This window comes from Protopterus annectens, chromosome 13.part0 (genome assembly GCF_019279795.1).
Source record: "Protopterus annectens isolate FY-2018-M chromosome 13.part0, PAN1.0, whole genome shotgun sequence".
NCBI classification, from domain to species: domain Eukaryota; kingdom Metazoa; phylum Chordata; order Ceratodontiformes; family Protopteridae; genus Protopterus; species Protopterus annectens.
In genome coordinates this window covers 994,881,942-994,904,852 of record NC_056747.1, presented here as the reverse complement: position 1 = coordinate 994,904,852, position 22,911 = coordinate 994,881,942, and the positions used below count along the sequence as shown (strand labels likewise).

At 38.7% G+C, this 22,911-nt stretch overlaps 1 protein-coding gene across 1 annotated transcript in view; it reads right to left on the bottom strand.

Annotated features, from left to right (window-relative positions):
• Nucleotides 1–4,828: 4,828 nt before the first annotated feature.
• LOC122788051 (keratin, type I cytoskeletal 19-like) overlaps nt 4,829–22,911 on the bottom strand; it is a 32,043-nt gene continuing 13,960 nt past the window's right edge. Inside the window, exons 2-8 of the mRNA XM_044054972.1 lie at nt 22,186–22,268; nt 19,975–20,131; nt 16,427–16,588; nt 16,142–16,267; nt 15,605–15,825; nt 12,819–12,835; nt 4,829–5,510 (exon numbers count right to left, since the gene is read on the bottom strand). Of these exons, the coding sequence (XP_043910907.1) occupies nt 5,416–5,510; nt 12,819–12,835; nt 15,605–15,825; nt 16,142–16,267; nt 16,427–16,588; nt 19,975–20,131; nt 22,186–22,268 (861 nt within the window). The 3' untranslated portion in view covers nt 4,829–5,415. The remainder of the gene's footprint in view (nt 5,511–12,818; nt 12,836–15,604; nt 15,826–16,141; nt 16,268–16,426; nt 16,589–19,974; nt 20,132–22,185; nt 22,269–22,911) is intronic.

The window sequence follows — 22,911 nt, the reverse complement described above, 5'->3', positions numbered from 1 at the left end:
TTGTCTGACACTATACCCCCTGTCACCACTGGCCATCAGCCAAAGTACACATGCAAACATCACTGTGTTTATCATCTCAGGAGTGCAGCTCATGTGCACTCTCTATGGCTAATAATACAGAATCAATGAGCCCTGACAACATCCCAGGATGTCCATAGTATGACTTAAAACCTTACCTAGCAGGCACAGTTGATTGCCTACTTTAACACAGCCTCTAGACAGCCTATGTTCTAACAGAAGGGTGTACTGCAATTGTCATCTGTCTGAGCAGGGGGTACCATCACTTGATGCATGGGGTTATAGACCTATGCTCCTAACTCTCCTCATCTGTGAGGCAGACCAACAAGTCATCTTGGAAGTTATCGAAAAGGACATAAATAATCTCATGACTGTGTACCAAACCCATGATTGATTTGTTAAGGCTACATCATGTTTGTTATATCTGACAGCAGGTAGGTCTATATTAAAAGTATGAAGGTGTACTTACCCGAATATGTAAACGTTGACACGTCTTCATCGAACCTTGAAAACATCAATCCTCCTAAAGAGTGAAATCTGAAACATCGAATCATCATGGTTGGTCCCTCTGCGGTATAGCTCCGTAAGGTAAGTGTGCAATAGTTATGGACCTTAGGGTTAGGGTGCGGGTTAAGGTAAGTGCATAGATGGCAATGTATGTGAGATTTAATGTAGGGTCAGAAACAGGGTTGTTTTTAAGTGTATGTGTGTGGATTATGTGTCTGTTTGGGTATAGCTTTTTAAGATAAGTGTGCGATAGTTACGGACCTTAGGGTTAGGGTGCAGGTTAAGGTAAGTGCATACATGGTGGCATATGCAAGATTTAGTGTAGGTTTAGAAGTAGGGTTTAGTTTAGGGTTAGAAGATGGGTTTTGGTTAGTGTATGTATGTGGTTAATTTAGTTTGTTTGGGTAGGTAGTATGTAGCGGGAAGTGGGGTGGGACAACTATGACCGGTTTAGGGCATTCGGTGTATTTGTAGTTCACAGAATATGTGTCAGCGTTTAAGTATTCAGGCAAGTACACCTTTGTGCTTTTAATATAGACCCACAGCAGACAACTTGAGATGGTATACATCCAAATATTACACTATTATCCTGCGTAAACTGACCTCCCCAAGGCATTTCACACAAATCCACACTCAGGAATTACTGAGAAACTGTCTCAAGTAGGCATAAACACCTATGTCACCAAGTGAGTAGACAAATGGATCACATACATGACACATAATGTCGAAGTGTGTAAACTCACCTCTGCCTAGATCCACTGACTGGTCCGTACCTCAGTATTCTGTCCTAAGCCCTTTCCTGTTCATTATTTAAGTCTCAGAAGTCAAGACTAACTTACACATCCTGTGTCCAACCAGCTTTGTGGAGGACTGCAAATTTTGGACAACCATTGAATCTAAGATTTGTATTAGTATACCGCAAACAGTATTAACACACATAAAGGATTGTTGCCAGAGCCATGGAGACATAATAGATGAACAAAAATCATGGGGGATTAGTTCCTTTATGAAAGCAAATATACAAACTAATTACAATATAGACAGCACACCCCTATGAGCAGACCAAGTGGTATGTGACCTGTGTATTCACATAGATAGTATGCAGAACTTCCACTAGCATGTGCCCACAGTGGCAACTAATTCCTTGTATGTGGTACAATTCCTGAGTAGGTGCAGGACATCCACATCAAAGGACATTATAGTCCCATTGTTCTCAGCCCTCATCACACCAAGAGTTGAGTACAATGCACCCATTTGCATGTACCTCCCAACACATCTTCTAGCGATGATTTAGTCAGGTATATCACTTTTACCACAGTGAGATCCCACACATCTTATTGACCATACTTAAGTAAGTATTCGTTTTGATGCATAACCATTAGAAGATGACAGTGCAGAGCTCCCTTCAAGGTGTTATACAAGATGCATGTGTATATGTGTACCTGTGATGCACCCAGTAAATACAAAGCTCATTGATAACACTGCTGGCATGTGTTACATTTGTGCAAGTGTAGACTGTGGCATATATATGCCATGCAAACCCATCAAGTAGCCTGGATTTCTTGTAATTTAAACTACAGGTCATAGCTCACAACTGTCCCAATTTCCATAGAATGCCCAGATTTTTCACTCGTATTTTTGGTATATTTCTCATAAAAATGTAGTTTTCTGTCAAATCAGTGGAAAATCATTGAGGACTGAAATGAGAAAATAATGGCAGACATTTGATTTTCAGACTTCATATTCTTCAGAAAATTCATGCTAATGCAAACCTGTTATTCTATCAATTTTCTAAGTTTGCAAGAGCAATATTTAAAAAGTGTCCTTATTTTTGGGCCTTTGTTCCCCATTATTTGAGGCTTTGTCCAGATTTCTTGCTCTAAGATGTTCAGAGGTATGCTACAGGTGTAACAGTGCCCTTCTTAACACCTCTAAAGGTGTTCATTTTTAAGGAAGGTATGTTTAATTCACCTTTTACATTACTGACAAATCATGACAGTTTTATTAGTGTGCTCATGCAGAATATGTATAATAACTCACAGTCACATATTTATGTCAGTGACACATTAATGGTGGTATTATTCTGATCTTGTCCATGACTATGCATGCTTTTGTCTGATGCTGTTCATGGGCCTGTTGCTATGTATCCCACTTGACTAAGACCTACCCTGATATTGCATTCATATTCAAGCAATTCATTTTGCACATCTTCACAATATGCACCTACTTCATATTGCATGTACTGTCCTCACTAAATGTACTCCCCAGTGAACATGTCAGGGAGCTTATATCACAACCAGTCATCTCCACTGATATTCGACCCTGTGTGACAGTCACACATTATAAAAAACTGTGTGATAATATGTCTATACCCACACAGGAGGTGTAAACAGCAGTAAGTACTGTATTATGCACATATGTGATTATTGTTCATACTACAACTGTCTTGTCTTTGTTGTGTACATACATTGACATACCCTTATCTACTGTATATTACCATGTTTCACTTGTCCTCTTCCCTGTCTTTATTCCTACAATTCATGTGTGTGGCCTTTTTCAGTACACACACTCCCCCTGAATAATCATTCATAATGCAGTCTATGTGCCCCTGATGATCACCACCAAAACTGCATTTTAGTATGTCTAAAACAGGTTTTCACAGCACTTTGCACTGACTACACTTTCCTATATTGTGTTAGAACGTTATGCATTGCCTTACGTAAAATCCTGCTAGTCATTGTGGCTGTTTGTGAAATCATGTAGAACTAGTTTGCCTGTAGGTAAATATGTCTGCTTGTCTGTAGGTGTCTGTGCTGCTTTACATGATTTTCTGGCTGGCAACATTGTTGCTGTCCAAGAAACTGTGCTTGTACTCATCTAGGCGTGATGTGTGGCATGCATGTGCAGTTAGCAACTGCTGCTCACTGTACTAACATGTAAACTCTGTGTAGGCTTTCCGCTAAGCCTACACAGAGTTTATTGAATCCCCAGGATTGTCTTTGCCATCTGTTTATTGTTTTGTGATAATTTACAATAGTTACTTGAAAGTTGGCATGTGAATAAATATTGGACTTTTCTACCTCAATTCTACAAGTGATTAGCTGTCTTAACTCATTTTCTATATTTTTGAGACAGAAGAAAACAATTAGTTATCATAATAAAGCTGTGAATGGAAATTGATATTTTCATATTCTTAATATATATCACAAAATGCAGTGACATCATAGCATAGAATTGGTGTCCTCACACATCTACTGCAGATGACCTAATGCTTTTGACCCCTGGTATGTAATATACACCAGATCCTTTCTCTGGTCTGGGCATACATTGGGTCATATCTATGTCTCTTTCACTCTCTCTACTATTAATAAAGTAGGCAGGTTTTGCATATTTCCACTGCTTCCCCACAAAGCCAACCTTCTGGCTTCCTCTGCATCACTCACAGATGCAGGACATCAATATCAACCTTTTGGCTTTCTCTGCATCACTTACAAATGCAGGACATCAGTATCATGGATATAGATTGTGCTCCTGCACCAGAGGGATAACTGTAATGCTTGGGCTTGGACAGTGTCAATCTATGGAGAGTGTTTTGTATGAGGTAACTATTACATCTAAAAACTTCCAACATCTCCTGTTATGAAGATATTAAGCTATGCCATTTCACTGCAGATACAAGTTTGAGCACATGTGAATTTGTTTTTATTTTTAACTAATCCAGGGAAGGGAATAATGTATGTCATGACTATGAAATAAAACATCATTAGGGAGAGTTGTATAGGGTTTACACACTTCCCAAAACTTGTCACAGACTTACTGCTGAATGATATGCAACATAACTGCTGCACAAGATTTGGAATGTTGATAAATACAGTGATGTACATATCTACAAGTTCACAGTTAAGCTATTTGCAATCAGCCGATGGCCCGAAGATTACCCTAAGTTTGACATCTGCACTGATCTGTCCGGGCTAATGGATAATGTTAATATATTCTTGCCAGCTCTTCCAAACTCCGAAAATTTCCACCATACAGAACCAGTCATATGTTTTCCTCTCTGTATGAAATTATCCTACACTCTTTTAGGTTTAAGTCTCATACCTTGTATATGCAACATAAATAAACCATTTACAATCTCCCCTTTCCCTGGTTAAAATATCTATGAATTTTCTACTTAGCCAAAAAAAATTGTTAATGTCAAAATATGAGGTGACATTATATTTCAGGCTCAAACACCTACACTTTTATATAATCTAAGAATAATCACATGAACATTGAAATCATTATCAAACCAAAACTTCAGTTCAATAGAAAAAGACTTTATTACATCTTTCATCTGAAAAAAAGTACAGACAGATCTCAATAGTGACATAAGCTAAATTAAACATTATGGTGTTAATACAAAAATGAGACAAGCTAGTCATGAGTAATATGGCTGTTTATCTAAACTCACTTCTGACTGTTCTGTGAATGTTCCGTGACTACAACTGATGAATTTCTGGCTGGATCATATTATTTACAGTGTACTTCAAACACAAGTCAAATGCATGGTCCTGGTTTTCAATCTTACAATTCTTTTTCTGTTTTTTGCAATGTAGAAAAGAAAAGTCCTCTCTGGAGCAAAAGATTTTTATCCATTTAAAAATCAATTTTGCTTTTGCTGATAGCCATCTCTACACTCTACTGATAGTAAATGGCCACACTCAATATGAAAGAAATCAACAACTTTTATGCTTTTTGACTGAATGTTGCTAGCTATGTCATGGTGAATGTAATCTGCCATTCCCATGTTTTCCCTTTCACCCATACGGCATTTGCTTAACATTAATACATCTAAATTATCCCCTTGATCACAGGTTGATAGTAGGCACACAAGGGTCTAGGTAAACTTTACATCCTTAAATGCCTCTCCTCCTTCTGTGATATCTTCTTTCCATCCTTGTATTCTTCCACAATTGTTTTGATATTTAGGGAGGACTTTGGACCTGTTTAAGGAAAGATATTAACCAATAACTTGGCATCGAACAATGATAGTGCAATTAAAAATCTTTTCATGCAATATATAGTCTTCACAATATAGGCAACAATGTATCTAGATGGTATCAGAGGGTAAGACCAACTAACTTATCCAATCTAGTTGCATTTCAGTATGTTTGTTTAAGTGAAAACAAAAAGGCAAACAGACAAACTAGGAATCAAAAGAACCAAAGGCAAGCAGGACAAACTTAAAGACAATTTATTATGTAAGCGCTTTCGGAAACAAACAGTGTTTTTCCTTCTTCAGACAACAAACTAACATTTTCAAATGCTTAAAAACATTTGAAAATGTTAGTTTGTTGTCTGAAGAAGGAAAACCACTGTTTGTTTCCGAAAACGCTTACATAATAAATTGTCTTTAAGTTTGTCCTGCTTGCCTTTGGTTCTTTTGATTCCATGTTTGTTTAAGTGCTGAAATTCTCAGTCAATTAACTACATTATTCCCTTCATTTATTTCACTTCCTTATGTTTATTTTATAAAAGATTAAGTCACTGTTGTGTCTTTCGGCTTTTCCCGGTTAGGGGTCGCCACAGTGGAACTCCGGTCCGCTAATGACTGGCAGTTGATTTTTACGTACCGAGTTGCCAGCTCTGATGCACAACTTTCAATGAAGGTACACCCATTCACACATGTCTCCACGCAGAAGACGCTCTAGCAGAGACTCGAACCGGACAGCATCTTACTGTGAGGTGACAACACTACCACAGCACCACCACCGCAGTATAAAAGACTAAGTCACTGTAGTTATCCCAATTATTGCTTCTTCTAAGGTATTCTACAATTCATATAACACATGGAAGATAGTGGTTCCCCACAATAACCCCATTGTCTGGTATGTAATTATGAAATGTTCTCCGCATCAGTAATTTGGCAGAGGTTTTACGCCAGATGCCCTTCCTGATGCAACCCTCCCCATTTATCCGGGCTTGGGACTGGCACAAAGAAATGCACTGGTTTGGGGATGCACAAGCCAGTGCATTTCTTTGTGCCGGTCTCAAGCCCGGATAAATGGGGAGGGTTGCGTCAGGAAGGGCATCCGGCGTAAAACCTCTGCCAAATTACTGATGCAGAGAACATTTCCTAATTACATACCGGATTGGTCGAGGCCCGGGTTAACAATGACCGCCACCAGTACTGTTAGCCAACTGGCGGAAATTGGGCTACTGTTGGCCGAAGAAAAAGAGGAAGGGGCAGGCATGCCCGAAGGCAGGAAGAGAGAAGGAAGGTTAGGAGTGTAGTACTGAGGGTAGCGACTTTGAATGTTGGCAGTATGACTGGTATAGGGAGAGAGCTAGCTGATATGATGGAGAGAAGGAAGGTTGATATATTGTGCGTGCAAGAGACCAGATGGAAGGAAAGTAAGGCCAAGTGTATAGGAGGCGGGTTCAAATAGTTCTATCATGGTGTGGATGGCAGAAGAAATGGGGTAGGGGTTATCCTAATGGAACAGTATGCCAAGAGTGTTTTGGAGGTGAAGAGAGTGTCTGATAGAGTGATGTTTATGAAGCTTGAAATTGATGATGTAATGATGAATGTTGTTAGTGCATATGCTCCACAAGTTGGGTGTGCGATGGATGGGAAAGAAAAATTTTGGAGTGAGTTGGATGAAGTGGTGGTGAGTGTACCCAGGGGTGAGAGACTAGTGATTGGAGCGGACTTCAATGGGCATGTTGGTGAAGTGAACAGAGGGGATGAGGAAGTGATGGGTAGGTATGGTGTTAAGGAGAGGAATGCAGAAGGTCAGATGATTGTGGATTTTGCGAAAAGGATGGACATGGCTGTGATGAATACATATTTTAAGAAGAGGGAGGAGCATAGGGTGACGTACAAGAGTGGAGGAAGATGCACACAGGTGGATTATATACTATGTAGGAGGGCTAGTCTGAAGGAGATTGGAGACTGTAAAGTGGTGACTGGAGAAAGTGTAGTTAAGCAGCATAGAATGGTGGTCTTTAGGATGATGTTGGTGATCAGGAAGCGGAGGAGGAGTGTGAAAGCAGTGCCAAGGATTAAATGGTGGAAGTTAAAAAAGGGTGATTGTGAGGTGGAGTTCAGGGAAGAGTTAAGACAGGCACTGGGAGGCAATGAAGAGTTACTGAATAGCTGGGTAACTACAGCAGAGCTAGTAAGGGACACTGCTAGGAAGGTGTTTGGTGTGACATCTGGACAGAGGAAGGAGGACAAGGAGACATGGTGGTGGAATGAGGAAGTACAGGAGAGCATACAGAGGAAGAGGCTGGTGAAGAAGAAGTGGGATTGTCAAAGAGATAAAGAAAGTAGACATGAATATAAGGAGATGAGGCGCATGGCAAAGAGAGAGGTGGTGAAGGCTAAGGATAAGGCATATAGAGAGTTGTATGAGAGACTGGACACTAAAGAGGGAGAAAAGGACCTGTACCAATTGGCTAGACAGAGGGGGCAGAGCTGGGAAAGATGTGCAACAGGTAAGGGTGATAAAGGACAGTGAGGGAAACATACTCACAAGTGAGCAGAGTGTGTTGAGTAGATGGAAAGAGTACTTTGAAGGACTGATGAATGAAGAGAATGAGAGAGAGAGAGAAGGTTGCATGATGTGGGGATAGTGAATCGGGAAGTGGAGCAGATTAGCAAGGAAGAAGTAAGGACAGCTATGAAGAGGATGAAGAATGGAAAGGCTGTTGGCCCAGATGACATACCAGTGGAAGCATGGATGTGCTTAGGAGAAATGGAAGTGGAATTTTTAACCAGATTGTTTAATGAAATTTTGGAAAGTCAGAGGATGCCTGAGGAGTGGAGAAAAAGTGGTACTTATCTTTAAGAATAAGGGTGATGTGCAGAGCTGCATTAACTACAGAGGGATAAAATTGATCAGTCATAGCTTGAAGTTATGGGAAAGAGTAGTGGAGGCTAGGTTAACAAGGGAGGTGATGATTAGTGATCAGCAGTATGGTTTCATGCCAGGAAAGAGCACTACAGATGCAATATTTCCTCTGAGAGTGTTGTTGGAGAAATACAGAGAAGGTCAGAATGAGTTGCATTGTGTCTTTGTGGACTTGAAAGCATATGACAGGGTGCCTAGAGAGGAGTTGTGGTATTGTATGAGGAAGTCGGGAGTGACAGAGAAGTATGTAAGAGTGGTACAGGATATGTAGAAGGGTAGTGTGACATTGGTGAGGAATGCAGTGGGAGTGACAGAAACGTTTAAAGTGGAGGTGGGATTACATCAAGGATCAGCTCCGAGCCCTTTCTTATTTGCAGTGGTGATGGACAGGTTGAGAGATGAGATTAGACAGGAGGCCCCGTGGACTATGATGTTTGCAGATGACATTGTGATATGTAGTGAGAGTAGGGACCAGGTTGAGGAGACCCTGGAGAGGTGGAGATATGCTTTAGAGAGGAGAGGAATGAAGGTCAGCAGGGCTAAAACAGAATATATGTGTGTAAATGAGAGGGAGGGTAGAGGAATGGTGAGGATGCAGGGAGTAGAGTTGGTAAAGGTGGATGAGTTTAAGTACTTGGGATCAACAGTTCAGAGTAATGGGGAGTGTGGAAGAGAGGTGAAGAAGAGAGTACAGGCAGGGTGGAATGGGTGGAGAAGAGTGTCAGGAGTGATTTGTGACAGACGGGTACCAATAAGAGTGAAAGGGAAGGTCTACAAGAGGGTAGTGAGACCAGCTATGTTATATGGGTTGGAGACAGTAGCATTGACAAAAAGGCAGGAGTGGTAGAGTTAAAGATGTTAAGATTTGCACTGGGTGTGACTAGGATGGACAGGATTAGGAATCAGTATATTAGAGGGTCAGCTCAGGTTGGACAGTTTGGAGACAAAGCAAGAGAGACGAGATTGCATTGGTTTGGACATGTGCTGAGGAGGGATGCTGCTGGGTATATTGGGAAAAGGATGCTAAGGATGGAGCTGCCAGGTAAGAGGAAAAGAGGAAGGCCTAAAATAAGGTTTATGGATGTGGTGAGAGAGGACATGCAGGCGGTTGGTGTGAAAGAGCATGATGCAGAGGACAGGAAGAAATGGAAACAGATGATCCGCTGTGGCGACCCCTAATGGGAACAGCCGAAAGAAGATGATGATGTCCTATAGGTGGCATCTTTCTAGATGCAATTTAACAACAAATTACTTAAATTAAGTATATGGCAAATGCAGGATCCAGGAGGAAGGAATATGCCTCGTATGCCTAGTGCTTTGTAAATGGGCATTCAGATATAAACTTTGACAGATATATGTATGCCATCACTTAAAGTTTATCACATGAATACACAGCCATGTGCCATTTGGGTCTGCATGAATGAGAAACCAATAAGATATATGTCTAGCATTTACTATAGAGGCTGCTAAACATTTAAATCCTTGTGTGCCTTTTCCACATACTAAGCTACTTCATACAATTCTCTGAAATATCTGTAGGTATTCTACTGCCACACAGACCTATTTCTTTACAGCATAATTGAATGGCACAGTGGTGCAGCGGTAGCGTTATCACCCCACAGCAAGAGGTTCTCCAGTTTGATTCTCGGCTGGGGTGCCTTCTGTGTGGAGTCTGCATGTCCTCCCTGTGTTTGTGTGGGTTTCCTCTCACATTAGAAAGACATGTGTCTCCCCAGGCATCTGCTGAAAATTGGCTTTGTTCCAAGTCAGACTTTCTCAGTTAACAAATGTTAAATAAAAATTTACAGTCTTTGTTGGTCTGAAGCACCATCCTACATTTCACAGACCTTGGCCTAGTACGCAGCCCAGTAGGATCTTACTTCAAGCATTCCATCAGTTTGGATTCACCATTAGGGTCCTCAGAGTTAATGTTGGGTAAAGCCTATCTTTTGTCTTTACTTTTAGTTGCTGATAAAGTAAAGCTCAGCTTATCTCTTTGCTTTAAGTTGCTGATAAATGTACATGGCATATCATTTATACTAGCTGTGGATTCTTATACTGCAGTCTTATTATCTAAAATTAAAATTAACAGGCAAAGACAACATGTCAAATCCTCTAAGGGTGACTGAGAAAAATGTAGCAATCACAGCCAAGAATAACCCTAAGGTCTTTTACAGCTACGTATGTAACCTAAAAGGTTGACCCAAACATGTGCTGAACTAGTGACTAACGGTATCACACACACTGATCCAGCAGAAATAGCAAACCTACCAGCAGATTTGGTGAAAATTTCACTCCCTTATCCCCTCCAAACTTATAAAAAACCTTGTCCCAAACACTCCACGCCACCCTAGATATCCAAAGAGTAGGTCAGCAAAGCCTTGTCTAAGGCAAAAAACACAACCTCTATGGGGCCAGACAGCATCCCAGACTGTCTTCCAAACAAACTAAAATATGACCTAGCATAACCATTAAGTACCCTTTTCAATCACAGGCTTTGTTCCTGTGGAATGGAGAACAGCAACAGTTATTCTCCCTCCACAAAGGTGGCTTAGCAACAAACCCAGGGAATTATATACCCATAAGTCTGACAAGCCTCATCTGTAAAGCCTGTTTAACATATCATCATGGACCTCATAAATGAAGACATAGGTGACCTCCAAACCCTGGATACAACCAATTTGACTTTGTCAAGGGCAGATCCTGCCTGTTAAACCTGGTGGTTCTTCAAAAAATTGACCAGGGCCATTGCTGAGGTAAAATCTGTGCACACAGCATACCTCAACTTGACAAAGGCCTTTGACACAATCCCACACTCAGGCATTATCAACAAACTTAGCAAACTGAATGCAAACCTGCCAACATGCTCACAAACCAGTCACACATTATCAAAATTGGTGACTCCACATCAGCAAGAGACCTGTCACCAGTTGGGTGTCACAAGGGTCAGTGCTGGGCACCATACTGTTTGATATATACTTCTCAGAAGTTCAGGTCAAAACTAAGGGGCTGTGGCTGAACAGGTTTGCAAACAACTGCAAACTGGGTGTAATTACTGTATCCCTTAATGATGTCAGTATACTTTAGAAGGGTCTTACACAGACCAACGACTGGTGTCTTAGTCCAGTCTCAAACTGAATGCAAAGAAATGTATCATCTTTCCCTTCAGTAAAAACAATGTCCCTTCACACTATCAAATTAACAACACCCTATGTAACTATAAAGTAATAAGAGATCTGGGATCACAAGTAGACTGCAGCCTTAACTTTGACCACTATGTGTCTAGTCTAATAAGGAAGGCTTTCTATGTAGCACACTTGATTAGCAAAAGCATCACCTCTAGAGCAAAGGACATTATAACCCTTATATGCTTGTCACTAATAAGGCCCATAATTTGGTATAACGCCCCTTTCAGCATGTACCATAGCAAGCACCTACAGCAATTGGAGAGATCTCAGGGGTTTCTAACTAAGACGATCAAGGGTTTCCAGCACATGCCTTACACAGACCGACTAAAGTCCCTGCCACTGTACTCAGTATTGTATAGACTTCTTAGGGGAGACTTATGCCTGGCTTACAGAGCAATCTCTGACCCAAACCTAATGAATTTACTGCACATCTGTAAATCAAATAGGGCTGAAATATGGCCTGCAATTTGACTAGGACACGCTGGAGGGACAGATTTGTCTTCCAGTGACTGTCAAGTTTTTGGAATAGGCTGCCAGTTCATGTGAAGTAGAGGACCTCTATTACACTGTTCAAAAGGAACATAGACAAGTGGGTGGGGCACCGTAACTTCTTACCAGGGCACAACCCTCATGGACATGAGCAGTCATTACTAAATACAATCCTGGGTATTGACTAGAGTATTTACAGATTTACATTGGGATGAAATGGCTAGGCTTGAAATGACCGCCAGGCTGATAGCCTAGTAAATTCCTATTCTCCTATGAAATTCTTGGTCAAGGTTATATTTTTTTGCTCAAATAAAGATTGCATTTTCAAATCATTTAGAGCTTAAAAAGTTTTGGGATCTGGCTGTTGGTATTCCTGTGAGAAATTCTTTGAAGGTGAACGCTGTTTTTTCAACCAGTGGTTTACAGATGAGGGTTCACTGATCCTCTGTTATAGGTCTTGGTCAAGTATTACCATGACTGATTTATAGAAGACTGCCCCACAAACATGTTTTTCTTGTTATTAATTTTGACTGGGTATTTATGAGAAACTGACACTCACTTGAAGCATATTCCATATACTTACAATTAAAATTTCCAGACACAGAAAAAAACAAATGTGACAGAAAAGGGGGTACATCAAAATCACAATAAAATGCATGCAAGTATTTATAGATATACAAAGAATAAAGAATGATGTAAAATAGTCAATAAGTATTACCTGAAGATGTTGCATATCTGTGAAAACAAAAATAATACACATCAGAATGTCTTCAAAGAGATAAGCAATATTTTCAAGCAAAAAACACAATACAAAACTTAAATTTTGTTTCCTTATGCTGAGTTTTTTCTTTCTGTTTTCCTTCGTAAGACATGATTTTTTCCACAAGGCTTTCTAATTCACATTGGCCTTACAAACACACACACACACACACACGCACATGCTGACCTCAATACAAAGTCATGTTTTGTTATCTTATTCTGCATTTTGAATGGATTCCTATTGTATGTTTGATGATGGTTGCAATCCTTTGAAATGTAAGAATGTGAGTGTGATTACAGAGAAGTGCTAAGTCTGAAATTGTTTATCTAGTATATTCCTTCTTTTTTGAGACAAGACAATCTTGGAGTTAATGTCCATTAGTAGCAGGAGTGCAGCAGTACTGCCCCAACATCAGGGGATGCAGATGGATCTGATCTCCTCCAAGAAAATGCAATGGATAAGGAGTGCCTCCATCATTTAGAGAAGAGAACTGCTTCACCTTACAGTACTATTGCTACTACTTAAGTCCGTGTAGGAAACATTATGCCTAGGATGTTAAAGGTGACATTCTGTTATGAACCATTAACTTAAAAAAACACAGCATCAATGGGACCAGACGGTGTCCCGGGCTGCGTCCTACATGAACTCCAAGAAGAGCTAAACCCAAACATAAAACTACTGTTCAATCTCAGCCTTACTACAGGATATGTACCCAAAGAGTGACGTACAGCAACAGTGGTCCCTCTCCACAAAGGTGGTGCCTCAATGGATCCTGGAAACTATCGCCCCATAAGCCTGACTAGCTTGGTCTGCAAAGCTATGGAAAGGATCATCATGGACCTCATAAATAAAGATATTGGGGACCTACAAACACGGGATCCTATCCAGTTCAGCTTTGTTAAGGGCAGAATTAATGGACATGCTGCACCTCAGAAAATCCAAATCCCATCGAGCTACGTGCTCGAGAGACTTGAACCTCAGCACTGAAATAAATAGGACATGCTGGAGGGAGAGATTCATAACCCAGAGGCTCCCTTCACTCTGGAATAAAATCCCAGTCCAGGTTAGGCAGATTCCCTCATTGACTCTCTTCAAGAGGAATCTTGATGAGTGGATGGGAGATCATAGGTTTACTCCCGGTATCACTTCTGTGTCACTGTTAGACAGAGGCACAGTATACTAACCTTGAAAAAGGGCATAGCAAAATTAATTTAAAATGGGTGGTGAAAGCCAAACACACTCTGGCTAGGCTTATAAATGCCCTAGGGCAGATAGCCTAGTATGAACCTATGAACCTATGAACCTATGAACATGACAGGATACAAACCCATCATGCTCACTTTTCTAGAAGGGTTAGCCATAAGGAATACGGTAAGCAAACATGCTTAACAGACCATCCTGCACACATCTAAAGAATGAGTAACACCCATTGTCAATTGCTCTGTTTCAGGTGACTGCTTTATAGATCTCTTGAGTAGGAAAAACAAAAAGTCATAAATCAGTTATTGGAGTCCCATTTAATAAGTTTATATTATTCAGATATTACATTAATGATAAGTATTTTATTTATTTTTGACTTTAGGAGTTGGTCTCTGATCAAAGATTACTTTTTAACAAGGTTGTATGTCTTCATTCTGCGAGGTGTAATGCAGACATTCAGATACTGCAAAATATACTTGCACATTTGGAGAAAGTATTTTTTTCAGTTGCTATGGTTTTTATGATATCTCTGATTTGCATGTTACATGCTTAACTGCATACTGTTTTTATTAAACAATGATTTTTCTGCATAGGAGAACACTTGCTGTTCAATTCATTAGGGCTGTTAACTAACAAAGTAATAGCTTGACATAGCCTCTTGTTTAGTTACTTAATAAGATAAGCAGGCACCTTCCACTAAACATCTTCACTGTATAGATTTTACTCATAAAGTTTTGTATCTATCTAGGAACAATGGCTAAAATGAAATTTCATGCAGTAACTACACAAAAGAACCAGAGCAGAAACATGTTGGCAACACATACCAGAGCTAGATCTACAACTTTTACTAAATGACTTATTTATTGGAACTAACAAATAACTGTTTTTTCACACATTTTTGTAATACTCAGAAAGAAAAATGCCAGTGCACTCTGCATAGTGTGTTTATAGGTTGATATTAGGCAATCATTCTGTACACTTTTACATGGCTAGCCAATAACCACATACTGACCAAAGGGGAGACTCAAAAACCCTGTAATTTGTGTCTGGAAGGTAATCTACTTAACCTTAAGCATTATGCCAAACCCTAACTCCTGTAATTCCTGTGTTATAACAGCAATTCCATATTAGTATTCAATAATTATTTTCACTGTAAACTTGTAGTGCATCAAATTCATTTATAACGTCACCCACATGCACAGACACAAAAACTCTTTCCTTACTGACTGCCCCCTGAAATGATAAATTTACAATTTTTTTGTAGCCATAACTTGAAATCATAACTCAGGCTGTAAGCTGCCAGGTCTTATTTGCTGTATTATCCTTTCTCCTTTCTTAATTTCTTTCCCCCTAAATAGTTATGAGCTATGTCACTGCACATTTAAGCACAATGCCTGTTGAATAATTTCTTGGATAATCATTTTCTGCCATCGGTAACTTGAATTGTTGAGTCAGATAACTGACTCTACATGCCTCACCAATGAGGATACATTTAATGCAACAGTCTAGATCTCCTAAATCTGCCTTTTTCCCCATTGGCTCACCTGCCATCTTCTCCTTCCAGCAGCTGACGGTAGTCATTGATCTCTTTTTCCAGTCTTGTTTTGACATCCAAGAGCAGTTGATACTCCCGTGATTGACATTCAATTTCTGATCGGATATTGGCCAGACTGGCTTCTAAATTATTGATTGATATTTGAATGTCTTGCAACATTGTACCATAGCGAGACTCTGTATCTCTCAATGTGTTGTCTAATGATCCTTTCTGAAAAAATGATGAAGAATTTAACATTCTGGAAACATTGTGTTACTGTAATTAAACTATAATTAAATACAACATGAACAGTTCAACAAGATTCTTAATTTTTGACTTTTGCAGTTGAGCCTCCTATTTTAAAACTTTAGGGATACATCTTTTTTCCTAATTTGAAAAGTATATAAATATGCTAATTGAAAACCAGCATTTAGGTTCATAAAAAATCTACTTGTCTCAATATTGTGATGTGCATATCATTGCATAAATAGCAGTAAATGAGTCTGTGCATAGTCTGATACAAAGTATGAAATGAGTATTGTCTCACCTTGGCAAGCTGAGCCTGCAATTCAATTTCCAATCCCTGCAAGGTGCGTCTCAGGTCTGTTATCTCTGTCTTGTGAGTCTGGAGTGCTTCTGTGCTAACAGTCATTTCCTTGCTCAGTTCACTAGCCTTGAAAACAAAAAAAGAAAAAAAAGCAAATGCAAGCCATATGCAGAATATTAGATACCACAAGGTCTCATTTCAGAAAAGCAGTCGCATCATCACTACATATTAAAAGCCATGATTCATACTTTATTGCCTGCCTCTGTGTTTATAGAAATGCCATACCTGTTTGTTGAACCATGCTTCAGCATCTGCGTTATTTTTCTCTATTATGGTTTCATAGTCGTGCCTTATTTCTGCCAGTGCTTTCATCATGTCAGTGCCAGGAGCTGCATCTACTTCGACGTTAATATTTCCAGTGACATGGGAGTGCAGTGAGGATATTTCCTATGGAGAAAAATGTAGACATTTTTCCTTTAAGAATATTTGTTAATTGCAAAATGCTGTTTGCTCTGAAGAAATCATAGTTCTGGTAGGATAATGTCAGTGGTACTGCATATGTATAATGTGCAAAGCCATATGAGCATGCACATACCCCCCCCCCACACACACACACATACACACTTTGGCCATCACCTTTCACTTTATTTCCTTAATTTGTTTTTATACTTGTAACAAATGTTTATAGGCAAATAATAGCGTACTAGGCTAGCTGCCCTTGTGGTCCATTTTAAGCCTAGCCAATTCCGCTCAAAGGTGAGAATCAAACCCTGTACTTTGTGTCTGTGACATAAACACTGTAACCATTATCCTAGACAACAAAAAGCATTTGTCCCACTTTTCACTGTTGCAAGCCAAACAAAAACATTAGAAACAAACAAACAACAAATAAATAAAAATAACACGATTCCACTTACTTCTAAAATAGTGACATAAAACATTTTTAAACATATACTAGCAGTGATAGATTCAAATGTCAGACCATTAACATCACAGGTATAGCTCTGGGTTAGCTGGCCCTAAATACACAAAGTAAAGATAACATTTTGATCTCAAAATTATGTCAATGAAACTATCTTTGAGAAATGCATTTCTTTGTGAAGGGCAAATCCACATAGTCTTCACATGTGGGTCTATACCACCTGTAGTACATTTATCATTCTAATTAACTCTGTTCTCCTTGTAACCCTGAGGGAAGAAGAAATCCCTATTGTAGTGATCTGTTTGAAACAACTAACATTTTCAACAAATTAGTTCAAAATTGCAAATGATTCACGCAGCTGGATATGAAAGACCAAACATACTCCCAAGATCTGGATGAGTCAGAAGTTGAAATAAAGTATTCTTAAATTAAGCTATTGTTCCAGTTTCATGTCATCTTTCAAAGGCTCCCTACTGAAGTGTGTCTCTGAAAAACTGGGGTGGATGATTAGGGAGAAAGAGCAATTGTTGTACCTATGTTTTCAAGAGTGCAATTTCTCAGACTGAGAATATCTAGGTAATAAGAGTATGGGTAGATGAGACTTACTTTCAACTATGAAATGTTTTCATGAATGTCTGTACACCTTGAGTACATAGATTTAGAACTTACAGGTTATACGCCAAAATGTAGAAGCTGTTGTCTTTAGAGTTCCTACGGTTTGAGAAAACATAGCAGTTCTTTTATTGTAGCCCTAAGTAGCTGAAAAAAAATTGGAAATATGAGGTACAAAATATTGTGGAAAATGTATATGTCATGGGATCACCCAATTCTAATAGTTCAAAAATAGATGTGAGACAACACATAGTAGTCCATGAAAAGAATGCAAAAGTAACATTGATCATTGAAATTGCTATACCTAGTCACTACAGTGTCTTACGTACAGAGAAACACAAAGTCATAAAATACCAGAATTTTCAAGTAGAAACTAAGGCAATGTGGAAGGAAGGATACAAAGACAGCTCCAACAGTAGTAGAAGCAATCAATCTACACTATGTGCCTATTGTATGACAGAGGAGTGGTCAGTATTATATAAATCTGACTACTTGTCCCCAATCTACACTTGCACCTGCTCTATAAATGTTTCGTACCAAGCTAAAATTACATACTATACCTCAAGCCAGTCCAAAAAAAATAAATCAGTCAATAAATAAATAAATAACAATCAAACAGTTCCCGTGATGAATGGGGCATTCAGTGGACCAGACTCAAAGAAAGAGCTCCCATTTTTCTTGGGGAATTACACTGGATTAAATGAAACCCATAGTCCATCTAAAAATGATTTAGTATTAGATTTATTTAAAGACAATTGCTTTTTTTTCTTCTCAAGATAAGAAAAGGACATATCTTGTATGTACCAGCCTTCCCTCTTCATTAGAAGTGCAACATCCCAGCATCTATAATTTCATTAAAGCAACTTAAGCTATTGCTGTTAATGCCAGTAAAGAAAATGTTTTTGATGGATACAGCTACACAGCTTGACAGAGGAAATGACTTTCTTTCCCTCAGTACAATCTTAAATTGTAAAAATTTTTATAGGTTTATCTGCTCCATCCGTGGGCTTAAGGTCAATGGGCACCCAAAGAACACTCTCCACACTGATATAAAGCGAATGAGAACAGCAGCTTTGGTTTTGAAGGCTGACCACTTATGTATACTACCAGATGTTCTTTAGTTAAGCATGCATAAAGGGTTATGTGATCTATCAGCATGGGGGATACATTGGTAGCCCTGGTGTAGACAGACAATTAACTTTTGGCAATAGGCATTGGAAAGTATCTCCATACAGTCAGTTTATCTTGCAGGACAGCAAAATACTCTGTCAGACTTTTGAGTAAAATACTAATCTCAACCATTAAATGATAATGTGCCTGTCTATAACAGTCTGATTGAAACTTGTTTGCCATCAATAAAGCAGTTTGGTGATGGAGTTTTTCTGTTCATTCTCAACTCGGACTTGAAAGACATATGACTTTTCCATACCCAGTTTACCCAATGGCTTGTGGTAAAGTCAGACCTCCACTCAGCAAGCATTGGGCATATGTCAGAGAATCAGTCTTGAAGGCGATGGCAGTCCCATGTAGGAGGAGGAACATGCACACACACACACACACACACACACACACACACACACACACACACACACACACACACACACACACACACACACACACACACACACATGGGTTTTATATACTTTGTTGAATGTTTGTTTGTTTCACAGACTAAACTGCAAGTTTGTGCAAATGTCCATTTTACATAATGTTTGCTTTGTTAAAAGTGTTTGCTGTAAAAGGTAGTTTGTTTTGTATCAGGGGGTGTATGTAAACATTTGTGGGTTAGGTAAGGGAATAGATTTAGTAATACCAGACAATTGTTACTCTCAAATTTGGGGACCTTTGAGCATTGCCATAAAAACAGGCCAGACTTCTACTGATATCAACTAGTGTGAACTTATTTATTAAACTACTGCAGAAGTCTCTCCTTTAATAATTTATTGTATGGTAACCACTTTACGCAATTGTATTTGCTTCTTGTCCATTCTTTGGAGAGAAATTCTTTTAGTACAAACTCGTTTAATTTATGATCCCACAGGGATTTAGTTCATGTTCTCACCTTGAGACTACTCTTAAACCATCTGGTCTGCTTATTGACCTTTTCTATGGTATTGTGCAGTAAACATTAGATTAAAGTAGAAGGTTTCCAGATGAAGAAATACAGGCACTGTAGCAGTAGCTTTTCTGAACAGGAATATATTTTTTTATCATTTCTTGTCTAACCATGCTTTTTGGGTTTGTGATATCCATTTATCCCTACTACATAGTATACAATGTTCAAATAAGTTCTACTTACATCTGCATGGTTCTTCTTTGTATAGGCTAGGTCTTCTTTCATGCATTCGATCTGTGACTCCAGATCAGCCCTGCTCAGGGTCAAGTCATCCAGAAGTCTACGCATACCATTTATGTCTGCTTCAACACATTGTCTCATGTTCAGCTCATTTTCATACCTGCCAAAAAAGGTCTTCAGTTACAGATAGCACTCAATTCATACTATTCCTCAGTAGTTATTTGAAATATACTGTATATTTATTGACACTGGCAAACTATAGTATCAGCATTCATTTCAAAACAGGATTTTATAGCATTCTTACTTACCACATCCATTATGGAGTCCTCATGCCTGCTATGTGCCATAATTTCTGATTTCAGTAAACTCTAAGTTTGTCTGACACAATCCCCTTTACACAAATGTGTAATATTATGCAATATATTCTGTTTTGGTGTAAAAATGAATTCTAAATTAGAGATATTTAACATAATTTTTATAAACCTGCATGAGATATTCCACTCTGTATTTTATGGCTCTAACACTTTTTGCTTAAGTAAATCTTGAGCCAGAAATGCTTAACAGCATTTGCATATAGTAATAGGAGGCACATTTGTCATATTCAACCATGTGTTGGTACAAGGATTACCTCTATCTTGATTTGCTAAGGGTCCTCTCCTAAATATTAAGACTAACTGTACATTGAACTCATTTGTGGAGCTTTATTCCCTGGGCCTCCGCTGAAAAAGGACCCATGTCCAGTTGGACTTTCTCGGTAACCAAATGTAAAATAAGTAATAAATAAATAATAATAAAATAAATTGCAAAGCATGGATAATGAAAAACTTCCATAAAGTCTGACTACGTTTGCAGATAACTGCAAGCTAGAAACAGTCATTGAATCCCAAAATGACCTAGCCATTCTGCAGAAAGTTTTGTCTCACATAAATAACTGGTGATAAAATCATGGACTGAAACTAAATGTCAAAAAATGTATTATTGTATCCTTTGGAAAATCATCTACCCTAGGGAACTATCACATTGACAATACACTCCTAAGAGTTGACCCAGTTGCTCAGAAGTTCGGAACCTATGTAGATAGTGACCTAACTTTTGATCAACATTTGTCTATTGCTGTAAGAAATCCTTCTATATTGCACAGCTTATAAACAAAGTGATTTTGTCTAGATCTAGGGATGTCATTGTCCCCCTTTACTCAGCCCTTATTAGGCCAATCATTGAATATAATGCCCCTTTTTGCATCTGTCTGTCTAGACACAGGCAACAATTGAAACCACCACATGGATACCTTACTAAAAGGATACAAGGCCTAAACAACATGTCCTATATGGACAGAATCAAAGCCCAATCACTATACTCAGCATCCTGCTAAGAAGTGACCTGTGGCTAGTATACAAGATATCTCCATACCCATTACTGATGGATTTACTGCACATCAGCAAGTCAAGTGGCATCAGAAATACTTGGGCTAGGATTCCAAACCTCTTTTGCAACATCAACAGAATAGTTTGGTGGGACAGGTATATCTCACAGAGGATACCACTGCTGTGGAACAGACTTTCCATCCACATAAACCAAATTTCATCCCTGTCCATATTCAAGCAAACCTTAAATCTATGGATAAAAAACAGAAAATTTACCACATGACTGCCCACTGTACAACTAATGGACAAAAGCAGTTTCTACATGCTTTACTGAATGCATGTGCCCCCTCAAATTATCTATGGTATGATCTCAATTATTCTCATTAAAGGTAATATGTAATTATCGACCATGGGATGGGTAAGGCCAGTCTATAACCAAATGGGCTACATTAATTCAAGCACAAAATGGGAAACTGGCTAGGCTTAAAATGGCCTGCAAGGGAAGCTAGCCTAGCTTTTACCTATAAACCAGTAAATATAATGGCATTTTGAAAAAAATGTAACTGCATTCATTTTATATATTACTGCCTTTATTTTGCAAGACATACTCAATATCCTGGAAGGTAATTTCAAATTCCTCCCATCAAACTTTTAGTTTGATCCAATAAGCAAATGCTGTTTTTTTTTAAGTTGCATTTAATAGGAATGCTACAAACTCACAGTCCATGGTTAGTATAATAACCAGTCCCATATCAAGCAATACACCATCTGCTCATATTTATAGAAAATGACTTAACCAGTCAAATGGCAGCAGTGTGTCCTTGCAAATGGTCTTCACAAGATTACTTACTTGAGTCTGAAGTCATCAGCAGCCAGTTTTGCATTGTCGATACTTAACAAGATATTGGCATTCCCCACAGTAATATTCTGGATCTGAAAAAAAGAAAATGTGGCAAAGAATAAAAATTATACAATAAAAATATTTTCTCAAAAAAAAAATTCATTAAGTATGTCTTTTCAGGATCACATTTAATTTTGAATGTCTTGCAGTTTCAATGGTAATGAAGGAATGATAGAGGAGTGTGTGTTTGTGTGTTTATGAGTGTATGTAGGGAAGGAAGTTTACGCATAAACATTTACTTTTTTATTGACTAGGTTAATCCCAATAGGCATAGCCTTTTTTCAGTAGAATAACAATATCATATACATATTGACTAGAGAGACTTTTTTTGGCCAGGACACCAGGGAAATCCCACTGGATCTTTTGTATTTACTTGTGTTACCACCAGCTGTTAGAGAACGGGACTCATTATAATGTATCAACAAAAAAAAAAACTCAGAAAGACAGCACCCCACACCCATCTTAACATGCACTACAGAGTCTATACTGGAAAAATTAAAATTAGTCTAAACCCACAGTTTTGTAATCTTCCAGTATGTGTTGCCTAATAATCACAGATACAGAACTCTAGTGACAGCCCAACATTTACAAAAATATCATTCTAACACGCATTTATGTCATATGCCTTAACATGCTGCATTGTAATGGCAAGAAGTAATACATGAGTGCCGAGCA